Below are 21,703 nucleotides of genomic sequence, written 5' to 3'. Positions count from 1 at the left end.
TGCTGCGCTCGGCGGCTTGCACACCCGCGACTCGAGTCGGATAGCGATGTATATACTCAAGAGTTACAAACAGACAGCGACAGACAGCAAAACAGATCGAAAGCACACCGACGGATCAACCCGAATAGATCTCACCTCAAGGCCTCCTCGAGCCCCCGCTCGCAGTCCGTGCCCGGCCATTCACGCCCTGCACGTACCCCTCGCCCATGAACACCGGCGGCCCCGCCCCCCTCCTCGTGCCCAGAACCCGTCCTTGCCGCTCCGGGTCCCCATCCCCACCAGCTGCCCGCTCTCCACGTCCTCGTGCCCGCTCTCCACGTCCACCTCCTCCTCGTCTGACGACGGCTGCCACAGGCTGTCGCCCGCCCGCCGTAGCTCCTCGTCCAGCCTCAGCCGACGCCGCGCGTGGTTCGACAGCCACGACGCCGCCGCCGGCGACCCATCCAATAAGTCTGCCGGGGGTCCTCGTGCCTGCGATTCCAATCGAGCCTGCGCCTGAGACTGCGACTGCGACTGTGACCGCGACCTGCTGCGCGAAGGAGTGCCCGCGCTCTTGTCGCGCGACCGCCGCGGAGCGTGCTGCCCCTCGAGCTCGAGGCTCGACCGCACTCTCCGCACCTGAGGCATCAGCACCTCCTCCTCGCTCTCCTCCTCCTCCTCTCCTGCCCTCTCCTCTCGAGCGGGCTCCGCCGGGGCCGGGGGGACATAAGCCGGGTTCGGCACCCGCCTCGGGAGCCTAGACGCAGCCCCGCCAGACCCCGCCCTCGGCCTCGGCCTCGCGGGTGGCGCCGGCTTCAGAGGCGACTTGGACGGCAGCGGGCTCTCGGGCACCCTTCGCGCGAACGCGTCCCCGCCTTTGTCCGTGCCGGCCTTGCGCCCCCGTCGTGCTGGGGTCTCCAGTCCCAGAGCGTCGACGTCGATGATCGCGGGCTCGGGTGCTCTCCCCTTGCCCTTGTCCTTCGAAGCGGCCGTTGGGGGAGGGGCGTCGTCGAGAGCGAGCCCGTGCCCGCTGTCCGAGGGCGTCGACGGCACCTTGTCTTCGCTGTGCTCGTTGTCGTTGTCCGAGCACAGCGACGGCGTCGTGAGCTCCGTCTCCGTTGACCGCCAGATCCGGAGCTTGTTCGCGCTCCGCGGCCGCGACGGCTGTTTGTCGAACACGTTGGACCGCGCACTCGACTGAGACGCCGAGAACGCGGAGGTTGACGCCTGAGATGACTGCGAGCCGGAGGCGGACGACGACGATTGAGAACTAGCGGCTGACGCCGAACCTCCGGTCAAGTCCGACAGTACGAACGCAGTTTCTCGTCGTTTGGAGGGTCCAGCTGCAGAGCCGTCGTCAGTAAAAGACATGTCGAGCGACGGCTCACAAACTCACCAACAGGCTCTTCCGCCGCGTCCCGCTTCCGCTTCTCCCCGATGAACACCCTCGCAGCGACGCCCGTGTCGAACGAGGTGTCGCCCATGATCGCCGCCCGCCGCGCCTCGCTCACGCCCGCAGCTCGCGGTCGCTCGCCCGCGATGTCCCCCGCCGCAGAGGCGGGGAACACAGGAGGGCCCATCGTGCCCGCCGGGTCTCCCACTTTTCGCAGCCGGACCGTCTTCATCTCCCGCAGGAAAGCGGCCATCTTGTCAGACGGCACATTGACCGTCGGGTGCCCGGCTTTGCGTGTCCGCGAGAGACCATTGATCGGTGCTTCGACCGGGGGCGCTGTTTGTTTGAGGCTCGCGCGAGCAGTCGCGAAGAAGCTCGCTGCAGAGGCCGGAGAGGCGGCGACTGGGGCATTTATGCAGAACATCGGCGGAGGCGGCGGCGGTGGGGGCGGCGGCATCATACCGCTGTTGGACCGGACGGCGAGCTGAAGGTGGTTGAGCCCATGGCAGGAGTCGAGAGTGACGGAACGTACCTCTGCACGAAGCCGCGCGACCTCTTCCTCGAGCAGTCTGATGCGCCGCTTGTCCTTCTCGCGCTCTTCATCGTCCCGGTCGAGCGCATTGCGTTCGTGATCCTCCTGAGCTTCCCGCAACTCTCGCTCCTTGCCACGCACCCTGATCTCGCCCGAGGTATCCCAGGCTCTTTCCTTGCCCTTAGACTTCGCAGACATGAGGCGAGCAGTCGGCTGCGGGGACTCGGACGGTTCCTCAACTGAGCGCCTCGAACGACTTCTGCTGTTCCTGGATGCCTCTCGGTGGCGTGAATGTTCGACAGAGAGTGAAGGGCTTGGGTTCGCTTGTTCGTCCGTCGGCTTGCGGGCCTGAGATCGGCCACGATGGGGAGAGGGGACAGGTTGTGCGTCATCATCCTCTTCATCTTCAACTATAGGTTCCAGCTCGTGGACTTCAGGAGGGGGCGTGGGTGTGCGAACCCGAGGCACAGCGCGGCGAATGGTGGCAGGGGTCTCCGGCATGAGGGAGGTAGATCGGGGGAACAGCGACCCCGGCATCGTAACGAATGAAGGTTTCGCATGGGTGGTTGAGGGGACTGACGGCGGAGCCATGGGGGTAGAAGGGGAAGGCATTGATGTCGACGCATCTTCACGGCTCGTAAGCACCAGAGAAGACCAGAATAACGTGCAGCACACGCACCTGCGCTGTCGCTTCTCAACTTCGTCGGCGGTGGTTGAGGTTCAGGCTCGGCGGCCACCTCCTGCTCGCGCGCGGCGCGTCGCTTCTTCAACGACCTCGGGAGCGGCCTCACAGGCAGCGGAGACAGCTCGTCTGAACCCATGTCAGCCACCTCCCAACCATCGAACCCCACCAACCACTCACCGTCCTCATCATCAGCGTCATCGCGTACCAGCAGCCGCTCACGCTGCCGCACCTCCTCCTCCTCTTCCTCCTCATCCCACTGCGGCGCCGGCAGCCGCTTCCCCACGCCCGCCCGACCCCCGCGCTCCTCATCCACCTCCCCCTCCTCGCGCAGCCGCCTCCGCGCCCGCGCCCTATCGTCGCGCGTCCCGACCTCGCTGCGCTTCCTCGCGCGCTTCGTCCTCTTCTCCTCGCGCTCCCTCCTCCCGTCCAGCGTGACGCGACTGGAGCTCGCCTCCGGCCGCCCCTCTCTCCTCTTCTCTCTCCTCTCCCTCTTCTCCGTGATCTGCAAGACCGAGCGTCAACTTGCGCGCCCGCGCGCGATCGCGATTCCACGCACCTTCGCGGTGTGGTCCTCGACCTCCCCTCCGGTCGCGGCGGTGACGAACGAGCTGATCTCGCGCGACACGAAGTTGAACGCGGACGCGAACAGTCCGGACGACGGCGCGGGGGGCGCAGGGATGGGTGGGGCAGCGCGGCGCCGCGGGGCCATGCTTGGTTCGTTTGGCGGGCGGGGCGGGCGAGGAGGTGGGGGAAACGGAACAAGGCGTTGATCGCAAACAGGAGACAACAACGCCTCTGTGGCTGCTTCCCACGGCGCGAGCGGCCACTGCACCGGGCCGGCCGACGCGAGCCCAGTGGACACACTGAGAAGGCAGGCTGTAATGGTCGTGTAGATGGGAGCTACAGTAATACATGGGGATTCGAATTATATGCCAAGAGCAATCTCGTTGCGGTCATAACTTATCGCCGTGCGGGGGGCGTACGTATGCGTCTATCCACAAATGTCCTCCACGTAGACTGTCCGCGTCCTTCACAGCACAAGAGGGGAAGGTATAGACTACATACAGCAGATCAGGAGCTCGTGAGGTTATTGCAGTACACCGCTTCACCTGTACTCGCCGTAGGATGAGTAGCCAGGAGCGGGAGGGCCCGGCGGCGTCACGTTTCCGCCGTTCGACTGGCCGACAGAAATGGACGCGCGGACGGCGGCGTACGGGTCGGCGTACTGCATTGTACGGCTGACACGAGGGTTCGAGTCCGGAGGCGCGAAACCGCCAGCAAATCCTGAAGGGGCGGGGTCGGAGAACGCGCCGTAGGCGTCGATGCTCGGTCGGGGAGCGGGAGACGAGCTGCTGTAGCCAGGAGCGGAGGGCTGCTGGTATGAGTCGGATTGTGCGCCAGAGAGGCGGTTAGCGTCGCTGAATGGAGAATATGCGGTTTGTGTAGTGTCGGAGTATGGCTTGTTGTGGCTCTCTTCGTCGTCATCGTCGCGGTCATCAGCGCGCTCATAGATAGAGCCCTCAGAAACCTCCACCGGGTGGGCGAAAGGTGGGTCGCGCGCGCGTGAAGTTTTGCCGTTACGCCAGTCAAGGATGACAAGCGTCAACGACGCGGCCCAGAAGACTTGAGGCAAAAATGAGATGCATGCGAGAATATAGCGAAGAAAGCACTCACTAAAGACAAACCAGAAGAAGATCGCCGCAGCCTTCTTCGTGCTGCAGAAACCGTCGAGCCCGCTGCGGAATGATGCCCCCAGGCTAGCGTGGGGATCCTTGGTGGCATCTTTGCAGCCCGCCTCGGTCCAGGCAGAGATAGTGACGATGAAACTGGGGTGCATGAGCAAACGGAGGGCAACAAAAAGCAGTCGTGCAACTCACGCGATCAGAAGACTGATGGCCGTACCAGCACCAGCAAGGATGAAGCTGACACGAGTTTCCTTGAGAGCACGAGCAAGCCGAGCACCCTTGTCAAACTTCTCGTATATGACGGGAACGAGAAGAATGAAAAGCGAGTAGAAGATGCCGAAGACTGCGATGAATATGGCGAAACCGCTGAGGCCGGCTAAAGAACGCGTCAAATCACCGGCAGAGGACAGCCGAGGGTTCAACTCACAAGGACCGACTTTCCATTTGGCCTGGAAAGCAGCTGCACCGGCCATGGTGGCCATTGCGAGGAAGTTGAAGAACACCTGAGAGACATGGAAGATGATGGCAGGTTTCGAGACGATCATCTGTAGAGAAGTAGTTCAGCGCCTGGGGTGAAGGGGGTGGACGGAAAAATGGACCCATATCCAAAGAGTCCAGAGCGGGGGAAGGAAGAGGAGGAAGACGAGATAGCCAGCGGTTTGGATCGAGGTGTCCATGGACGGGGAAGGGAGGTGGAGAACATGAACCTTACGTAAGGCCAGGTCTCAAGGGAGATCAAGAAGGCGTGGCGGGTGGCATGGGCATGTGCTGCGGACGTCGCTCCGGCACAGGGCTCGGCCGGGAGCGGGGGAAATGAGGGAGGAGAGGGCACGAGGACGGGGAAGGGGCGGAGATGGGATGCGATAGACGACGGGAGCTGAGAAAAGCACTCACGTCGTCCTCGAAGGGGACATGGCCGCCGCTAGCGATGCCAGTGGAGGAGGAGTGCATGGGGAGGGATGATTTCTTCTCTGGCAGGACCCTCATCGCCGCGCTCTGGATGGAGTCGAGGAAGGTCATGGTGAGCGATGGGCGGGGGGATGGCCCAGGGTGGTCGTGAGGGTGGATGTACGGGATACGCAGTCCGTCGCGAGAGGGCAGAAGGGGGCGCGGAGGAGGACGGTTATGTAGGGGGCGGGTGTGGCGGGGATGATGACCGAAGAGGGCGAGGTGCGGCAGATGAGAGGATGGCGGCGATGTAGGTCGTGAACAGCCCTCGTGCGACGTGCGCAGGCGAGTGCATGCGCGTCTTCCATAAGCGGCCGCGGCCTGCTCTCTCCAGCGCCTCCGTCTCCATCCACGGGGGTGAAACCCGACAAGAGTGTAGATGTCGATTCAGACTCAGTGCTCAGTGCTCAGTGCCTGTAGCAGCCTGTGGAATACGCTGTCTTTTGGGCCTCAGCACAAGAACGAGCAGGGCCCGCGGGGTTACGGAGCAGCGCACCCGGGCGGTGCTGCGACGACCTAGAAGTGCTGCTGCGTGTGATGCCTATTGGTCAACGCAATTACAACCCAACATTCTTACGACGCATGCTTTCCAAGCGACCCAGATGCACCGGCTCGGCGGTCTTAAGCCCACTTTAGATGCGCGGACAAGGAGACAAGACACAGAAGGTGCATCGCCGACTCGGATGAGTTAGAATCGAAACTCAGCCGGCCCTAAATCCATAAAAGCGATCACATGATCAGTATGCGTAGCCTAGTACTCGACTACTTGGATTGATGCCGTAAGTATTCCAAACGGCTAACGAACGGTCCTCAACACTCCTAGTTGCTCGTAGCCCCCCCTCGTTAAGAGCAGCAAAGCCATTCACATTAAAACCACCCACCGACCGTCCCAGGCCCATATCACTGTTCTCGCGGAACCGCGTGCGTGCTTGTAGAGGACTACCGAGCGTGAGCAAAATTTCCAGTAAACTTGCACCCAGTTGCCTTGCAGTCCGAGAGCAGTTTCCTGTGAAACAAGCCGCACAACGTTCCATGGAGGAGACCCCACCCCGCGGACCGAAGTTAGATCGAGTCCTGACCCACGTCAGCCGCGCATGCTGTGCTTCGTTCTGCGCAGGGCCGACCGCGACCGCGGGGTCCACCGGGTCGCCGACGCGCGTTCCGTGCGAGGGCGATGAGCTCGCGCCGCACGGCATCGCGCACGTAGATGCGCTTCATGTCGAAGCACGTCTGCTCGGCGTTGTGCAGCACACCCTGTACGATCGTCCTGCGGCCGATCCAGTCCGAGTGACCAGGTTTGAGGTCAGCAGCGACACTCAATCACGAACGGACCGGGGGGACGCACTTTGCGATCGCGGCGGGGTCGACGTCGTCGTCGAGCACGATAGCGGCATCGTTTCCGCCGAGCTCGAGCGTGAGCATCTTGAACTCGGGACCATTGCGGCCTTCATCTACCGCTATCGACCCACATTCCGTTCATATTTTCCATGCGTGTCCCAATGTATCACGCATGGCCCTCGGCTGGTAGCTGCCCCGGATTTCTACAGAGAATGCGCATGCATAGCTCGCGACTCACCCATCCCGAGCATGATTTCAGACATGGCGTGCGAGAAATTTGTCGAGTTCATTCGGTCCGACAGGGAGTTGACATTCACGGCTTCATAAACTGACGAGCAGTATCGTACATCCTGGAAGGGCCGCAATATTTTCATAAGCTCCAACTTCGTATGACGTGCATCAGTGCCACGCGTTGCCACTGAAGAGTCCGCGAGGCGCCGCATTGACGTTCGTGGGCCAGAGTGGCTCGCCCTTGTTGTTTCCGCAGTGGCCGGGGTGGCTAAGAGTCGACAGATACTGAGGCGGTGAGCTTTCTGTCACCCAGGCTTTGTAGGTATCCAAAACCTCGGACATCCTCAAGGTGGTGTTGAGATCCACACCAGGGAAAACGGAATCGTCAACTTGTCCGTCGGGGAAAGGTTTGAACGGCTTCTTTCCCGTGTAGACGATACCACATTGATAGGGGGAGCGGGGGGGATAGGGCCACGGACCAACCGGATGTCTTGGGGTTCTGCCGTGCCCGGACACTGGACAGGTGACTCCTCAGGCTGGCGCGTCTGGGGGGGGGGGGGGGGGCGCGGGGAGGTCGTAATCAAACTTCATATCCACACGGTAGAGCTGAAACCAAGATTAGCACACGCAAGGAGTGTTGATTGTAGGGGAAACTAGCAACATTGCTGCCCTCGATAATTTAGTCATAGTCTGAACTGACGGCTAATGTTGCAAGAAAGCTGTCGCAGGAATGTTGGCTGCGGCGCCTGTGGCCCGCATCCAAACTAATTTGCCTGCATCGCGGATGATGTCCCACAGTAAGGGTATTCCAAGTTCAAGCATGAATCCCATACTTGGACGGTCTGGGGACGATGCAGAGGGTGTGAACGACATAATGAGGGCAAGCAGTATGAAGAGTGCTGGAGACTTGGTATGGACGAGGGCGCTTCTGGCAGTCTCAAGGACTCAGTCCCGGGTTAGGGTCACCGCCATAGGCGTTCGGAGTCTCTGGCGTACGCCACTCTAGTCTTACTACCACCACCGTCGCTACCCCTCGTGGTGCATCCCCCCTATAGGCGTTGGTGTAACTGCAGCGGGCTCAAGACTCACCCGAAGTCCACCACTCCCAGATCCTTACTACAGCCGGCCACTCCGCACACAAGTGCAAGCACGTGAGAGATATTCTCTCTCCATCCATCGTCCCAACCTGCGGCCCTGAGGTCTGAGGTCTGACACCTGAAACCTGGCACTGGTATGACGACCTAGAACAGCTGCTGCGTATGATACCTATTGACCGACGTATCTAGTACTTAGTAGGGCGTACTTGTTTAGATAGGCGCCCAGGTGAAGTGCCGGAAGTTGCCGGCCCGTCCGAGCCCCAAAGTGCTGCTTCATCCTCCTCCTTCTCCTTCTCCTTCTCCTCCTCCTCCTCCTCTCCCACAAAGTGCAAGCGCGGCTTTTGCTCGGCCTATCCTATAGAGCGCTTTCAGGTGACCTCTGTGTATCTGACCCAGCTCCCTGCACGTACGGAGTCAAGCGCGTAGCCTCAGGCGTGCGCCGTTCTAACTCCTCCGAGACGGTCATAACAGCGATCCCGGAGTGCGCTCCTTGGCCCGTGCTCTTGCCAAACCCCTGCACACGCGCATACATGTCGCTCCTTTTCAAAAACCTTAGGATCCACCAGGTCTTCGGGGCCAACACCGATGTCGGCAAGACCGTGCTCACCGCCGCTCTCGTCCGAGCTTCCGCGGCCAAGGGTCACGACGTCTACTACCTCAAACCGGTCAGCACAGGACCCATCTCCGATGCCGACGACGCGTATGTTTCCGCTTGTCGGCTCTGCCACTTTTATACTGACCTGAAGTTGTCCTACAGACGCGTGGTCGCTTTGGCTGGCCCACACCAAAGTCTCGTCCGAAGCACCTGCCTCTTTCGTTTTGACGATCCCGTCAGCCCGCATCTCGCCGCATTGCGCGCTAATGAAAATGCGTCTGAACAGGTGAGACTGTAGCACACCTTTGCCTACAGCATTTCCTGATGCTGTCCTCTGTAGAGAGTCGTCCCAACAGACGACGCCTTCGTCAACGCCGTCGCATCTAATGTCCGCAGTTGTGCAAGTGGTGTCTCCAGATTCAGCCATATGTACGTTGAGACGGCAGGAGGTGAGCCATTTACCACTGACCGTTGCTGTTTGATCCATGCCGCCCGCCACCTCTCAGACATTTGGATGCAGAGTACAAACTGACACAGTCGAACAGGCGTTCACAGCCCCACACTATCCGGCACCACTCAGTTGGATAGCTACCGGCCGCTCTTCTTCCCGACGGTGCTGATAGGCGACTCCCGGCTCGGTGGAATCTCCTCCACCATCGCGTCGTTCGAGTCCATGCTCATGCGCGGATACACGGTCGATGCCATCCTGCTCTTTCGGGACGAGTACTACCGCAACTGGGAGTACCTGACTCCCTACTTCGCAGAGCGTGGCATTCCCGTGATGTCCGTCGACGCCCCACCCGAGCGACACGCAGACGCAGCAAGAGACACGGACATCACGGAACGCTACTTCCAAAATCTTGTCCCACGGTCTGGAGACAGCGCCATTTACGACGTGCTGAAGCACCTGGACGACTGCCACGCGAAACGCATCGCTGAGCTGAAATCCATGCCCCGTCGCACCTTGGACACGATCTGGTGGCCCTTCGTTCAGCACGCGCACGTCAAGAGCGAATCCGAGGTCAACGTGATCGACAGCGCATGGGGAGACTTTTTCAGCATCTACAACGATCATCGCCGCGGCACCCCTGCGGCTCCCAATACCCCCACCTCGTCTCTCTTAGAGCCCCAGTTCGACGGCTCCGCCTCCTGGTGGACTCAAGCCGTCGGTCACGCACACCCAACCCTCGCCCTCGCCGCCGCGCACGCCGCGGGCCGCTACGGCCACGTCATGTTCCCCGAAGCGACGCATCTCCCCGCGTTGCAGCTCGCCGAGGACCTTGTCCACCGCGGCCCGGGCGCAGGCTGGGCCGCCCGCGCCTTCTTCTCCGACGACGGCTCCACTGGGATGGAGGTCGCGCTCAAGATGGCGCTGCGCGCGTACGCCGCGCGGCACCCCGGCACCAGCGGCGCGCGCCGGAAGGACCTGGGCGTGCTCGGGCTCGCGGGCAGCTACCACGGGGACACGATCGGCGCGATGGACGCCTGCGCGGACGCGGGCGTGTACACGTGCGAGTGGCACGACGCAAAGGGCTTCTGGTTCGCGCCGCCGACGGTCTCCGTCCGCGGCGGGCGGACCGTCGTCTCGCTCCCGCCCGCCCTCGCCGCCGCGAACGCGGGCGGCGCCGCGGACGTCGAGACCGTGTCGCTCGCGTGGACGTACGATGTCGGCGCGCGGCTTGACTCGCCACTCGCCGCGCTCTACCGCGCGTACATCACGCGCGCGCTGGCGGACCTGCGCGCTGCGGGGGGCCCGACGATCGCCGCGCTCGTGCTCGAGCCGCTTGTGATGGGCGCGGGCGGGATGGTGTTCGTCGACCCGCTCTTCCAGCGCGTGCTCGTCGACGTCGTCCGCGCCTCGTCGCCCGCGCCGGCCCCGGGGGCGTGGTCGGGCCTGCCCGTCATCTTCGACGAGGTCTTCGTAGGCCTCTACCGCCTCGGCCTTCCGAGCACCGCGCCGCTGCTCGGCGTCGCCCCCGACATCTCCGTGTACGCCAAGATCCTCACCGGGGGACTCGTCCCGCTCGCCGCGACGCTCGCCTCGGAGTCGATCTACGACGCCTTCCTCAGCGACAGCAAGGCCGACGCGCTCCTCCACGGGCACAGCTACAGCGCGTACCCGGTCGGGTGCGCCGTCGCGCGCGCGAGCCTGCAGCTCGTCGAGAAGATGGCGGCGAGCCCTGCTTGGGCGGACGCGCGGGCGCGGTGGCGGGTCCCGGAGCCGGAGTCGGCGCGGGCGAAGGAGGCGGCGGTCTGGAGCTTCTGGGACCCCGAGTTCGTGCACGTCGTGTCGAAGATGGAGCGCGTTGCGGAGGTCATGGCGCTCGGGACGGTGCTCAGCATCAAGATCCGGGACGACGCCGCAGGTGAGGCAGCCAGTCCTCGCCCTGTTGTGCGCCAGACGCTGACTCCACGAGCAGGATACCAATCCCATTCTGCGAGGGCGCTCTTCGAGTCACTCAGGCTCGCCGCGCAAGACGGCGGAGACAACCTGTCAGCTGCCCCGGGAGGTTCTCCGTTCGGGATCCACTACCGCACACTGGGCAACGTGGGCTACTTCATGCTGAGCCTCAACACGCCCTCTGAAGTCACGCGAACAGTCGAGGAAAGAATTTGGGCCGCACTTAGCAAGCAATGATACCAAAAGCCGCATATGCGCCGTCTAGAAGTGATATAGTACATAGATAGATCCAACCAGCACCGTCAAAAGCGCATCTAACTCCTCCAGTACTGCGCCCAGTCGTGCATCTTGTCCATCAGGCCTGAGAACGGCGAGATGTCGTTCAAGAGGCGCTCGAAGTGCTCGATGGCCTGCTCCTCGGTCATCTCGAGGCAGAACTTGCCGAGCAGCTGCTCGTGCACGTCGCGTTGCTTGATGTGCGGGATGTTCGCGTCGACCATGAGTGTCACCAGGTTGAGGATGAGGTTTGCGTTCTTGCGGAGGATGTTGAACGCCGTGAAGCAGAACGATTTGAAGCGTTGGTAGTGGGGCGACTGGACTCCACCCATGGCGTCGACCATCTCCTTGCATATCTTGACGGGGGGTGCGAGGGGTTTGGGGTCACGGCCCAGAATGTACCCAAAGTCGACTGAAGATGATGTTAGTCATGATGTTCGTGGAAGTACAGAAACTACACTGACCATGGAAAAAATGACCGTCCGGGGCGAGAAGCAAGTTGTCTAAGTGACGGTCACCAACACCAAGGAGATAGGTCATGACACAGTAGCCGGCTAGCCGACGTGTTAGCATTATAGTTTGCAACTCTGGAACGGGAAGCTCACCACAGCTCTTCACGAATGTGTCAATGACACTGGGCTCTACCATGAACGTCCCCACGCTCCCGTCATCTGGATAGTGTGCGCGCAGATAGTTCAACAATGTCCCGTTATCAGCAACGATGGCGGCGATAGTCTTGCTCGGGATGAACTGGGCCATGCCCTGGCTAGGACCCGTCGCAAGGACGTCGTATGGGCTGAGCTTGAGGTCTAGGTTCTCTTTGCGCAATAGTCGATCCATGAGTGTAAAAAGTTGGATGACCAACTGATCCTGCCGCATGTCGTCGCCGTCCTTGAAGATGACTGAGTATTCACCGTCCACACACTGCCAGTATAGCAACATGGGTAGCATATTCGATTTGAAGACGCTCGACTTCTCCGCGATGATGCCCGTAACCTGTATGCGTGCGTTCAAAGGTAAAGGGAGAGGCGGCATCGAAGCGAGGTTGTTCTTGGAGTCCGCGAGGAAAGCTCGGAGTTTCTCTATCTTCTTTGGACGCGGGTCTTTTGAGGTACGGAGATCTTTGGCTCGCTTCGATAATGTCTCTATCAGTTCGCCTTGTCGACGCATGAGGTCCCGCCGCTCGTCGCCTTTGTCCTGTGTGTCGGTGAGCATCGCTCAGAGTGCAAGTAAGACAAGTGCAAACCTCCAGAATCTTCATGAACTTGAATATCACCCGGCCGTACATCTTCGCCATGACCTTGTCTTCCATGGCAACTTCTACTATCAGATACCAGTAAAAGCGGTTCCCCAGTACGGGATTTCGTACGGCGCGACCGATGAGAAAATCTGCCAGCCCACTGTCGTCGTACGAAAGAGCACTCGTGATTGACCGCGAAGACCGCTGGTCGCTCGTCATGCTCTCGAACTTCAATGCTTGTACGAGCTGCAACAGGTACAGCAGTAGCTCCTGCTTCGTTGTCAACGACTACACTTTCGCGTCCCATATAACGACCTCACCTCGTCGTCCGCTCTGCTGAGTTGCTTGACGGCATACGCTCGGACGCGAGAGTCGACGGTGCTTGGACCCAGCAATTCCAGGGCGTCGTCTATGTCGATCTCCGTCCACTGGGGAAGCAGCTCTTCCACAGCCTGCTTGACCTCGGACGTGTCTCGCCAAGTGACCGACTTCAGGAACTTGGTGAGACCCCGTTTGTCTCTTGTGAGATAGAACCGGAACTTCCAGATGAGATCCTTCTCTTCCGAAGTGAGCGGCTGGGTGGGAGGATAATTGAGGATCACCTAGAAAGGCAGTGCCTGGGTCAGAATCCGGAGATGTCGTGTTGGCAACCACATACCGCAAGCTCGTCGCGGATCTTCGCGTTGGGTTTCAGTTCTCGGTCGTATGGGCTACTTCTGTGACTGCGCACAAGGCGGCGATGCTTATCCTCCACAGGGTTTTCTCGCGATATGTCCGGATCCACCACGGACCACAGAGGCCCGTCCGCTGCGAATCCTGAGACGGAAGGCGCAGGAGTGATGGTCATAGGTGTTAGGGAGGATGTAGATGGAACATTTGATGCATCCTAGGTCGGTAATGAAATTAGAATACAGAGAGATGCAATAGAGAGAGAGAGAGAGCGAACGTACAGGTTCGCTGAAGATGACTGGAAAATCGAACCGGGGAAGGTCGATATAGAGGAACAAGTTCTCGGACTTCTGCGACTCCGCCGCATGAATCTCTTCCATCTTGCGGAATGCCATGGTATCCAGCCAGTCCGACTTGGGCAGGTCTCCTCGCTCGTACTTTTTGACTAACTGCGCGGGTTTCAGGAACGATAGTACCGCAAGTGCGTATCGACGCACCTTCTCTAGTCTGCCCTTCTCATCTCGGGTTCCCATCTTACTTGGCGTCGTAGTCTCGTTTGCGCCGTCAGCCTCCCTGTCTGGCCAAAGTATCATGCGATGCTTCCCGCGCCGGAGGGTCCTACGCGCATATAACCGTCAGGGCGAGCCCCCGACATGACGGCGAGCGTGCTCACCATTTCTTCCCAAACAGCCTGAACGTCGTTCCGCCGACTGGCACAGCAGACCTGGGTCCAGCGATATCCCACACCGTAAACGTGATCTGGGAGTTTAAGGGCAGGTCACAATATCGGATAGGCAAGGTGATCCATTCGTTCCATCTGAAAGCCACGGTCAACGCATGTGCGGACACACTCTGATTAGAAGACTAACGTATAGTCCTTCTTGAAGGCCTTAAAGGCCGTCCGAAACGGTATCGTTAGTGGCTTGTTGTCCGCGATGAGCTGGCATGTCACGTAGATGTCCGAGAATTCCCTTCACTGCGGTCATTGAGAGAAACAGACGTGCGGGGAACGGGGCAAGTACTCACTGGGCTTGTTGTAAGCCGTGGAACCTTAGCTCTGGTTTCTCCAAGACCTCCGTAAAGGGATGCGGCTTCCGTACGCCCTCGAGTTGCGATCTGCAACAACGAAGCCCGTGAGTCCTAGTCGCTGGAGAGCGTGTGGCGAAGGGGGCTTACATTCGGAAGGTGACCGGCATCTTGAGGTCGCTCAGCTTGGCGAAGGTAAAGTCGTCGCGGTTGTCTTTGTCCATGGTGGTAGCCTCCAACCGCCGGGAGTCAAGGTGGTATTAAGACAGGTGGGATGTGCAGCAGAGAAGAGAGGCCGGCGCGACTAGACGCGACCGTGCCGCTTTCCGCTCATCTGGCGGAAGTGGAGGGCCCGAGTCTGCCGGAATCGCGATCGGCGCCTCGGGGGCCTAGTGGACGACCCTCATGTTCGCTCCTAGTCGGACGACTTCCAGAAACCCATATATGCACCCCCTGCCCGACTCGTGTGTTCCTCAGCCTCCTCCGCCATGTCGTCCATATACGCCGTTCCACCTGAAGTCCTAGAAGGTCTTGTTGAGAGAAACAAGACCGCCATTACCCGCCTCCGCGAGCACCAGCCCGAACAAGTCGATTAGTACGTCTCTTCCTCCTCAGAATCGTCACTTCGCGCACTCACCGGTCCTCCCGACAGCTCGTCATATCCAAGTACGAAGTGGGCAGGAGTACTGGTACTATTGTATGAGAAGGCAGGAGAGCTGCGCGTGCTCCTCACCACCCGAGACAAGAGGCTCCGCGCGCACCCGGGACAAGTCGCTCTCCCAGGGGGGAAGCGGGACCCCACAGATGCGGACTTCGTCGAGACAGCAGTGAGTAGCCATCTTGATCCCACCGAGCCCAAAGTAGATGTCCGAAACAGTTCCGCGAGGCGCACGAAGAGGTCGGCCTCCCCCGACACTTCCCCCATGCCCACACCATCTGCACCCTCCGCCAATTCGTCGCCTCCACCAAGCTCCTCGTCACGCCTGTAATCGCCCTCCTCTCCGACCTCTCTGTCTTGGAAACCCTCAAGCCTTCCCCTGGAGAGGTAGACCGAATCTTCGACCACCCTCTCGAAGCCATGCTCGACCCCACACTTGCGGCGAAGGAGAAGCTCGCTCCGATCGGCAGTGACGATTGGATATACCCGGAGGAACTCCACGTACGAATGCCTCCAGTGCAACATAAATCCTAGCTTATGCATTCCCCCCAGAACTTCTCAGACATCGACCTACCCTGGCTGGCTAACAGCACGTATCGTATGCACAGGTTCCGTTCGACGGCATTCGCGATCAAAGGATTGACTGCAGATGTCTTGGTACGTATGTCTCATCTTGGCACACTTTGATGCTGACGAGTGTCGTTTGCAGATTGCTACCGCTGAAATAGCATACAATAAGCAAACCACCTTCGAGCGGTGGGCGCCGAAGCAGATATCGACATTTGCCCCGATCCTCCATGTGTTCTTGGAGGAGCTCGCCGCGCAGGGCCATACCGGCGGCGCATCTACCACAACCCCGAACGCGAAAACAATTATGGGCGTTAATTCCGAACAAGCGACTGCAGAAGTAGAACCATGATGATGCCTAGCCATAGGCGTCGATGTGTGGGATTGGATACGCACAGAGAGATCTGCTGCCTATAGCAGATTATTACAGATGTGCAACCCTACACGTTTCGTCACAGATTATCAAAGAGAGCGCGTGGACGTGGCAGAAACTATCCGTATTGAAGTGATGTTAAGAGTCCAGGATCCTTCGACGGGGGGCTACGTCTTCAAAGAGCTGGATGCCAGATACTACGCCCATTGACGAGCGATCTCTCCGCGGTCTCCTTTGTGATCGGGTCTGGCGCAAACGCTTCGTTAAGGACGGCGAGCTTAGAGCGGTACTCGTCCATGCCGATATATGCTCCACACATCCGCCGTTTCCCATCGAAAGCGGAGCGACCGTGCAGCACTCGATGGTTGTCCACCACTGACGGCTCGTCATCAGCAGAGGAAGATACCTCTGAGAGACGAGCAGCTTACCTACAGCCGTACCGGGCGCAAGCTGTACCCAGTACTCCGAATCGGGACTCGTGAGCAGTTTGTTCCACGTCCGAATGGCGTCATACCTGTCCCTGATTAGCCAAGAGGAAAGTGCGAGAAACAAGCTGCGTACCAGGCTTCGACTTGTTCCGGATAGAGGTCGCGCATTACACTTCGGTCGTCGTTATTCCATCGGACCTGCACTAGCTCGTCCTCCTGGTACTTGAGAACCGGTGTGCTCCTGAGATTAGGGACGAAGAGGACACCGGCCTCGCCGGCGGCATGTGTGGGCACGGTAACCTTCGAGAGAAGTTCGTGCGCTTCAGGGTGCAGCTCTTTCAATATTGAAGCAGCATAAAATCCGTCGACGAGGAGAGTAGCGCCACCGGTGCCGCCGGTATGTTCCAGTAGATGGAACAGCTGAAGACCGCACGGATCCGTCTGCCAAAATATGAGCGAGGTGAGATGGGCTGGAGCACCCCAGTACGTACGAAGTAAGTGGTATCCGTGTGTGCTCCTAGAGCCATGGTAGTGTATGCCGTATCGCCTTTGGCGAGATCAGATGTGAAGTCCCAGAAGGTCCCGTCTACTCACATGGTCAGCGGATGAAGTGAGACTAGAAACGCCACGTACTGACATTGAGTTTCCCGAATGAATGCTATCCTCCGCGATAGCTCCTCAGTGGCCTCTGGCGTTATGGGCACTCCAGATACAAAGCAGAAACCGAACTTGTCAACATTTGTGAGCCATTTGAAAAGTCCGGTTTCATTTTCATTCATGACTTCCTCGTACGTGACCGTTGGAGGATCTTGTACGATTCTTGACCCCCATAGGATTTTTCTAACAGCATCTGTCAGCGATTGGAGAGTACAACAGATATTCACACAACGCACTCCGACTTTCCGGGCCGTGGCATGGGTGGATCGTAAGAATTATACTTCAGCCATGACCATGGGTAGAGAGACGTATGAGGGTGTGATGACGGCCCTGATAAGTTTGAAATCAGACAGGTCTTGAGTGTCGACCAGAGGACATGGCGCACAATGAACTTCCAATCCTTCGGGTTTCGAGACCACCTGTGTCGGCTTGATCTCCCGAGGAATCTTCGTGGTAAATTCAGCTTACAGCATGGACGAAGGAGCGATGCGGCTCACCTCAAATGTGTTGACGAGGCGCTGTTTGGTATGTGGGTGGAAGCATTCCGGACAACGGCAGTGATCACGAAGCCACATGTGGTGGCTCGTCAAGGTCAGCGACGGCATGAGGCAGTGGGTGTAGAAAAGGAGCTCACAATCTGGAGTACGTCGTTGTGTCCCATCCCAGCACCACTTTCTTCTCGTCTATCCTACTTGTAGGCACGTCTGGCGCGGGTTGCAGGGCACTGTCTGGAGCGTCCTTGGGGGGTGAAGATGTGGGGAAAGCTCTGACGCGAGACGTAGAAAAGCCAGCAGCAAGGCGGGGAGAGCGGGGATAGGAAAGCTGGAAAAACGCGCTTCAGAACTTCACAAACCCTTCTGCGCGGCATAGCCCGTACCTTCCTGCGAGGCACAGGATCCAAACGGAACAGACGCTGCATTGATGTCGCGTCGAACGTCGAATACAGGAGTGGTCAAAGGCGCGTTGAAGACGCGCCGGCCGGCTGGTGTGGTCCAGGGGAGTGTCGGGGTCGGAGGTGGAGAAGGCGAGGCCGAGAGCCTAGCTAGCGTCACCGTGGACGGCCTGCAGGAGGACGAGAATGGCGGCGGCGATCGAGACGACTCTCGCCCCGCGCCCCGGCCCGTTGAACCCGGCCAGCGGGGGACGAACCGCGACAGAGGCGCCCTCGATGGGAGTAGTCATTCTTGTCTCTCGGCCTCCTCGTGATATGCTTCCTCTCAACGCCGGTGAATAGTAAACGCATCACGCTCGCCCTTGCCCGACGTGTACGGATGCACCTGCCAGTTTGAAGGACAAGGATTCAAGACGGCGCCGCTCTGTCCGCCCTTCTATGACATCCACTATACAGCGGTAGAAGTCCTGTCCCTCTCGTTCCTCGTAGGACATGTTTCATACTCATCGTGCCCTCATCACAGGACCTCTTCCCACTGAGTTGGCTCGGGGTCATTCTTACAATTCACACGACGCCCGCCGAAAACCACGACCGCTGAAGTAAGTCGCTCCGAGAAGAGAGCCACCAAGGTTATGAGAGAGCTACTCATCGCTTCGACATCTGCTCCAGTGTGCTGAATGCATTTGCTGAAGCACATAATTTCTCAGCTAATGCCAGAGGTTCCTACTTTCGCCATTAAGATTGTTTCACTGCTTCAGTACCAGAGCTTACGTCAGATCTCAACTTGGCCAGCATGCGCAGAAATCATGGTCATCTCGAGATCGAGACGTTTCGGTGCGTCGTTTTTTGCTTCTCTTCTCGTAGTATGTAGAATTGGCCAAATCGTGCGAAAGCCGTCGTTTGTTTTTGACTGGAGGCGCCTGAGTGTTCAGTCCCTGTCAATGGCGCCGCTGCGTATAAAAGCTTCACCGCTGGTCGATGGAAAGTCGGGCCCCAACTCCTCGTCGCTCATCACTCCAATCCAGAATGAAGTTCTCCCTCACAGTCCTCCTCGCTTCGGTCCTCTCCACTCAGGTGGCAGCGGTCCCCACCCAGCTCGAGGTACCGTCCCTGCTTCCCACATTCTCAACCGTTACTTTGTCTCACTTCACTGCAGGCTCGGGGCCAGTCCACGGACTGCACCTCGCCCACCGTGCCCCTCCTGCGCGGCTACAACCCCTCCATTGTTGATCACTTCTATACCACCAACGCCGTCGAGCTCGAGATCGCGATCGTGAGCTCCGGCTACGTCGCTGAGGGTACCACCGGCCAGGTCTTCGGCCTCCAGGTCTCCGGCACCGTCCCGCTCTACCGCCTCTGGAACCAGTCCATCGGGGATCACTTCTACACCACCTCCGCCGCCGAGCGCGACAACGCAATCGCCCAGTTCGGGTACACCAGCGAGGGGATCGCCGCGTACGTCTACCCGAGCGGGGTCTGCGGCGGCTCCGTCCCGCTCTTCCGCACGTGGAACCCGAGCGTGTCCGACCACTTCTACACCACGAGCGCGGCGGAGGACGAGTACGCCATCAGCAACTACGGGTACACCGACGAGGGCATCGCGGCGTACGTGTTCCCCGCGTGAGTCCCTAAGGAACTTCTCAAGAGTAAGTTCTCCCCGTGCCGTCCGACGACCCATTCGCTCACATATCTTGTTGCCACTAGGACGCCAAGGGTTGTGGGTTCATGGTATGGATTATGCACTAGGCTCAAGTTATCGAAAGATCGTGGTGTAGAGGGTCGGGTGGATTATTTTCCGTAAAATACATCTCAACACGAGCCACCTTGTTGAGGCCTTGTGGACCTGCCTCCAACGCTGCCTCGTGGAGCATGAGCGCGCAGTCAAGTTGCCGGCCTGGGGCCAAGGCTCAGACGAGCGGTGTGCGCCTAACGCTTAAAGCTTAAACCATCTCTTTCCCCTCTCTATTTGTGTTCACCACGACCCGCTTATGGCCCTTTTCTCCGGGTATCTTCTGAAGCTGGCGCTGTCTGCTCGTCAAGCGAGCCCCAACACCGTGTGGCGGGCTTTAGGCCTTTAGGTTTAGAGTTGGGAGCCCACTCTCCGGCCCGTCGAGGGCACATCCGGGCCCCACAGCTGAGCAGAACGAGGTCATCTCGTCCTCCTCAACCATGCTCTCCTGGCTCGCGCTCCTCGGGGCCGCCGCTGCGCTTCCTCCCGTGCTCGCTGCACAGTACTCTCTCGCCGACTCCTACCAAGGCGCCGGCTTCCTCTCTGGCTTTTCACACGAGGACATCCCCGATCCCACCCACGGCCGAGTGTGCGTCCCAGCTTCGCCCGATCGCAGACGTGCTCATCAACAGGCCATCGATCCAGGAACTACCTGTCGCAAGAGGACGCAATCTCCAGGAGCCTCACCATCGCCCGCGATGACAGCCTGATCATTCGCGCCGACTCGGCCGCCGTTTTGCGTGCAGGTGGTCCCGGTCGCGACTCGGTACGCCTGCGGAGTAACAAGCAGTACACGACCCATGTCACGGTGTACGTACTATCCTGTATGTTTCGGCGACCGCTCCAAGTCCTCAACTCAGTCTCTGATCAGGTGGAACATCCGGCACATGCCACAGGGATGCGGGTACGTGCTCCCTCGAGGCAGCGGTCGACTCCTCGCCTGCTTAATCGCCCGTGCCCATGCTTAGCACTTGGCCGGCGGTGTGGGAGGTGGGGGCGAATTGGCCGGATCTCGGTGAGCTCTCTCTCCCTCACATCAACGCGTCCACGGAGACCAATGCGCCCTGCACGCAGGAGAGATCGACATCGTCGAAGGCGTGAACGACCAGGCCCCCAACCATTCCGCACTCCACACCGGATCAGGCGCGTCCCACTTCCAGCCCTGCACTCTCACTCTCGGCTCAACGCGCGCACAGGCTGCACCATGCCCCCCGTCCGCATGCAAACGGGGTATGTACCATAACTTATAAGCACGCCGCGCCTCTCGCCGCCGCGGCGCGCTCACCCTCCCGCTCGACAGCACGCAGACGGGCGGAAACAACTGCGACAGCCGCGCGACGGGCAACACCGGCTGCGGCGTCAAGGACCGCCGTCCGAACAGCTTCGGCCCCGCCTTCAACCGCGACGGCGGCGGGTTCTACGCCATGGAGCGCGCGCCGGACGGCGTCCGCGTCTGGTTCTGGGCGCGGCACGACCACGTCCCCGCCGACGTGCTGTCCGGCGCGGCCGAGGTGCACACCGGGAACTGGGTGCGTTCGTGCGCCCCGTGTGCCGCGTTTGTCCATGCGCTGATCGTGCACGATCTGGCCCAGGGAATCCCGGTTGCGTCCTGGCCGAGTGCGCGCTGCGACTTCTCCACGCACCTCGGTCCGCACTGGATAGTCATCAACCTGACCTTCTGTACGTGACCCCCCTCAGAGATTCGGCTGGCTGACCTTCGCCGACCCTCGTCTCCCGGACGCTGTAGGCGGAGACTGGGCGGGCCAGGAGGGCGTTTACCGTTCCAGCGGGTGCCCGGACACCTGCATCTGTACGTCTCCCCACACTCCCTACCGACTATATACACGGATCATATACAAGCCCCGCGCTGACGTCTCTCTAGCATATGTGGAGAACAACCCCGACGCGTTCGCCGACGCCTACTTCGACGTCGCGTGGCTGAAGGTGTACGAGTGCGTCCGTCGTCGTCAGCTAGGAATATCACTCCCCCTCACGCTGTGGTTGCAGGCCGCACGTCCGTCCTGGAAACGAGACCGTGGAAGAGGCGCCGAAGTCGAAGCACTCCATCCGGATGAAAATGAAGCACGCTCTCAAACGGGAGGTCCAGCAGCTGGTCTCGTTTGTTTCCTGAGCAGACGTGCATGGACTAGGTGGCGGTACGAACCATAAAGCTTGTACATTAGATCATCGCGCACGCAATGGACTGCACTGTGAGGTGCCGCGACTCCACCTCTGGGTTGACCAGTGTCGAGCCGAACGAGCAAGGATCACGATACGTCCCTCGATCTGCACCACGATCATTCG

The 21,703-nt window shown here is 59.9% G+C and overlaps 9 protein-coding genes across 9 annotated transcripts; 4 read left to right on the top strand and 5 right to left on the bottom strand.

The window, feature by feature from the left end:
* Window positions 1-180: 180 nt before the first annotated feature.
* On the bottom strand, window positions 181-3,298 carry BXZ73DRAFT_96467 (uncharacterized protein; the record flags this gene model as incomplete). Its single annotated transcript, XM_048027083.1, has 6 exons — window positions 181-1,322; window positions 1,376-1,856; window positions 1,905-2,530; window positions 2,584-2,715; window positions 2,767-3,091; window positions 3,146-3,298. 6 exons carry the CDS (start codon window positions 3,296-3,298, stop codon window positions 181-183), a joined length of 2,859 nt encoding a protein of 952 aa, XP_047883467.1.
* A 396-nt stretch (window positions 3,299-3,694) lies between these two features.
* On the bottom strand, window positions 3,695-4,951 carry BXZ73DRAFT_38409 (uncharacterized protein; the record flags this gene model as incomplete). The annotated part of the gene is made up of 5 exons (XM_048018181.1): window positions 3,695-4,212; window positions 4,264-4,415; window positions 4,467-4,650; window positions 4,702-4,819; window positions 4,874-4,951. The coding sequence occupies 5 exons, from the start codon at window positions 4,949-4,951 to the stop codon at window positions 3,695-3,697; spliced, it is 1,050 nt and encodes a 349-aa protein (XP_047883466.1).
* A 1,333-nt stretch (window positions 4,952-6,284) lies between these two features.
* On the bottom strand, window positions 6,285-6,823 carry BXZ73DRAFT_96465 (uncharacterized protein; the record flags this gene model as incomplete). The annotated part of the gene is made up of 4 exons (XM_048027082.1): window positions 6,285-6,296; window positions 6,426-6,489; window positions 6,568-6,679; window positions 6,799-6,823. The coding sequence occupies 4 exons, from the start codon at window positions 6,821-6,823 to the stop codon at window positions 6,285-6,287; spliced, it is 213 nt and encodes a 70-aa protein (XP_047883465.1).
* Window positions 6,824-8,418: 1,595 nt separating this feature from the next.
* On the top strand, window positions 8,419-11,121 carry BXZ73DRAFT_96464 (onanonoxo-7-onima-8-eninoihtemlysoneda; the record flags this gene model as incomplete). The annotated part of the gene is made up of 5 exons (XM_048027081.1): window positions 8,419-8,588; window positions 8,646-8,769; window positions 8,824-8,932; window positions 9,029-10,849; window positions 10,904-11,121. 5 exons carry the CDS (start codon window positions 8,419-8,421, stop codon window positions 11,119-11,121), a joined length of 2,442 nt encoding a protein of 813 aa, XP_047883464.1.
* A 77-nt stretch (window positions 11,122-11,198) lies between these two features.
* On the bottom strand, window positions 11,199-14,319 carry BXZ73DRAFT_38127 (atypical/PIKK/PI3K protein kinase; the record flags this gene model as incomplete). The annotated part of the gene is made up of 12 exons (XM_048018125.1): window positions 11,199-11,572; window positions 11,625-11,714; window positions 11,766-12,357; window positions 12,407-12,670; window positions 12,721-13,002; window positions 13,059-13,286; window positions 13,351-13,518; window positions 13,567-13,687; window positions 13,743-13,886; window positions 13,939-14,040; window positions 14,096-14,185; window positions 14,246-14,319. The coding sequence occupies 12 exons, from the start codon at window positions 14,317-14,319 to the stop codon at window positions 11,199-11,201; spliced, it is 2,529 nt and encodes an 842-aa protein (XP_047883463.1).
* A 264-nt stretch (window positions 14,320-14,583) lies between these two features.
* BXZ73DRAFT_38182 (NUDIX hydrolase domain-like protein) lies at window positions 14,584-15,672 on the top strand (the record flags this gene model as incomplete). The annotated part of the gene is made up of 5 exons (XM_048018138.1): window positions 14,584-14,690; window positions 14,748-14,922; window positions 14,973-15,254; window positions 15,306-15,410; window positions 15,463-15,672. 5 exons carry the CDS (start codon window positions 14,584-14,586, stop codon window positions 15,670-15,672), a joined length of 879 nt encoding a protein of 292 aa, XP_047883462.1.
* A 196-nt stretch (window positions 15,673-15,868) lies between these two features.
* On the bottom strand, window positions 15,869-17,960 carry BXZ73DRAFT_86941 (mitochondrial protein; the record flags this gene model as incomplete). Its single annotated transcript, XM_048024355.1, has 11 exons — window positions 15,869-16,068; window positions 16,122-16,207; window positions 16,255-16,562; window positions 16,613-16,707; window positions 16,759-16,961; window positions 17,015-17,108; window positions 17,164-17,224; window positions 17,276-17,360; window positions 17,413-17,544; window positions 17,656-17,659; window positions 17,831-17,960. 11 exons carry the CDS (start codon window positions 17,958-17,960, stop codon window positions 15,869-15,871), a joined length of 1,398 nt encoding a protein of 465 aa, XP_047883461.1.
* Window positions 17,961-18,696: 736 nt separating this feature from the next.
* Window positions 18,697-19,294, top strand: BXZ73DRAFT_86940 (uncharacterized protein; the record flags this gene model as incomplete). Its single annotated transcript, XM_048024354.1, has 2 exons — window positions 18,697-18,771; window positions 18,827-19,294. The coding sequence occupies 2 exons, from the start codon at window positions 18,697-18,699 to the stop codon at window positions 19,292-19,294; spliced, it is 543 nt and encodes a 180-aa protein (XP_047883460.1).
* A 545-nt stretch (window positions 19,295-19,839) lies between these two features.
* Window positions 19,840-21,530, top strand: BXZ73DRAFT_86939 (endo-beta-glucanase; the record flags this gene model as incomplete). The annotated part of the gene is made up of 11 exons (XM_048024353.1): window positions 19,840-19,988; window positions 20,045-20,209; window positions 20,271-20,303; window positions 20,368-20,414; window positions 20,474-20,542; window positions 20,596-20,629; window positions 20,700-20,928; window positions 20,992-21,079; window positions 21,147-21,209; window positions 21,282-21,351; window positions 21,407-21,530. The coding sequence occupies 11 exons, from the start codon at window positions 19,840-19,842 to the stop codon at window positions 21,528-21,530; spliced, it is 1,071 nt and encodes a 356-aa protein (XP_047883459.1).
* Between the last annotated feature and the right edge of the window lie 173 nt (window positions 21,531-21,703).

Source organism: Epithele typhae (assembly GCF_022376455.1).
Source record: "Epithele typhae strain CBS 203.58 chromosome Unknown BXZ73scaffold_2, whole genome shotgun sequence".
In the NCBI taxonomy this organism is placed as follows: Eukaryota; Fungi; Basidiomycota; class Agaricomycetes; order Polyporales; family Epitheliaceae; genus Epithele; species Epithele typhae.
The sequence above is the reverse complement of the archived record's forward strand: the minus strand, read 5'-3'. Positions and strand labels throughout refer to the sequence as shown.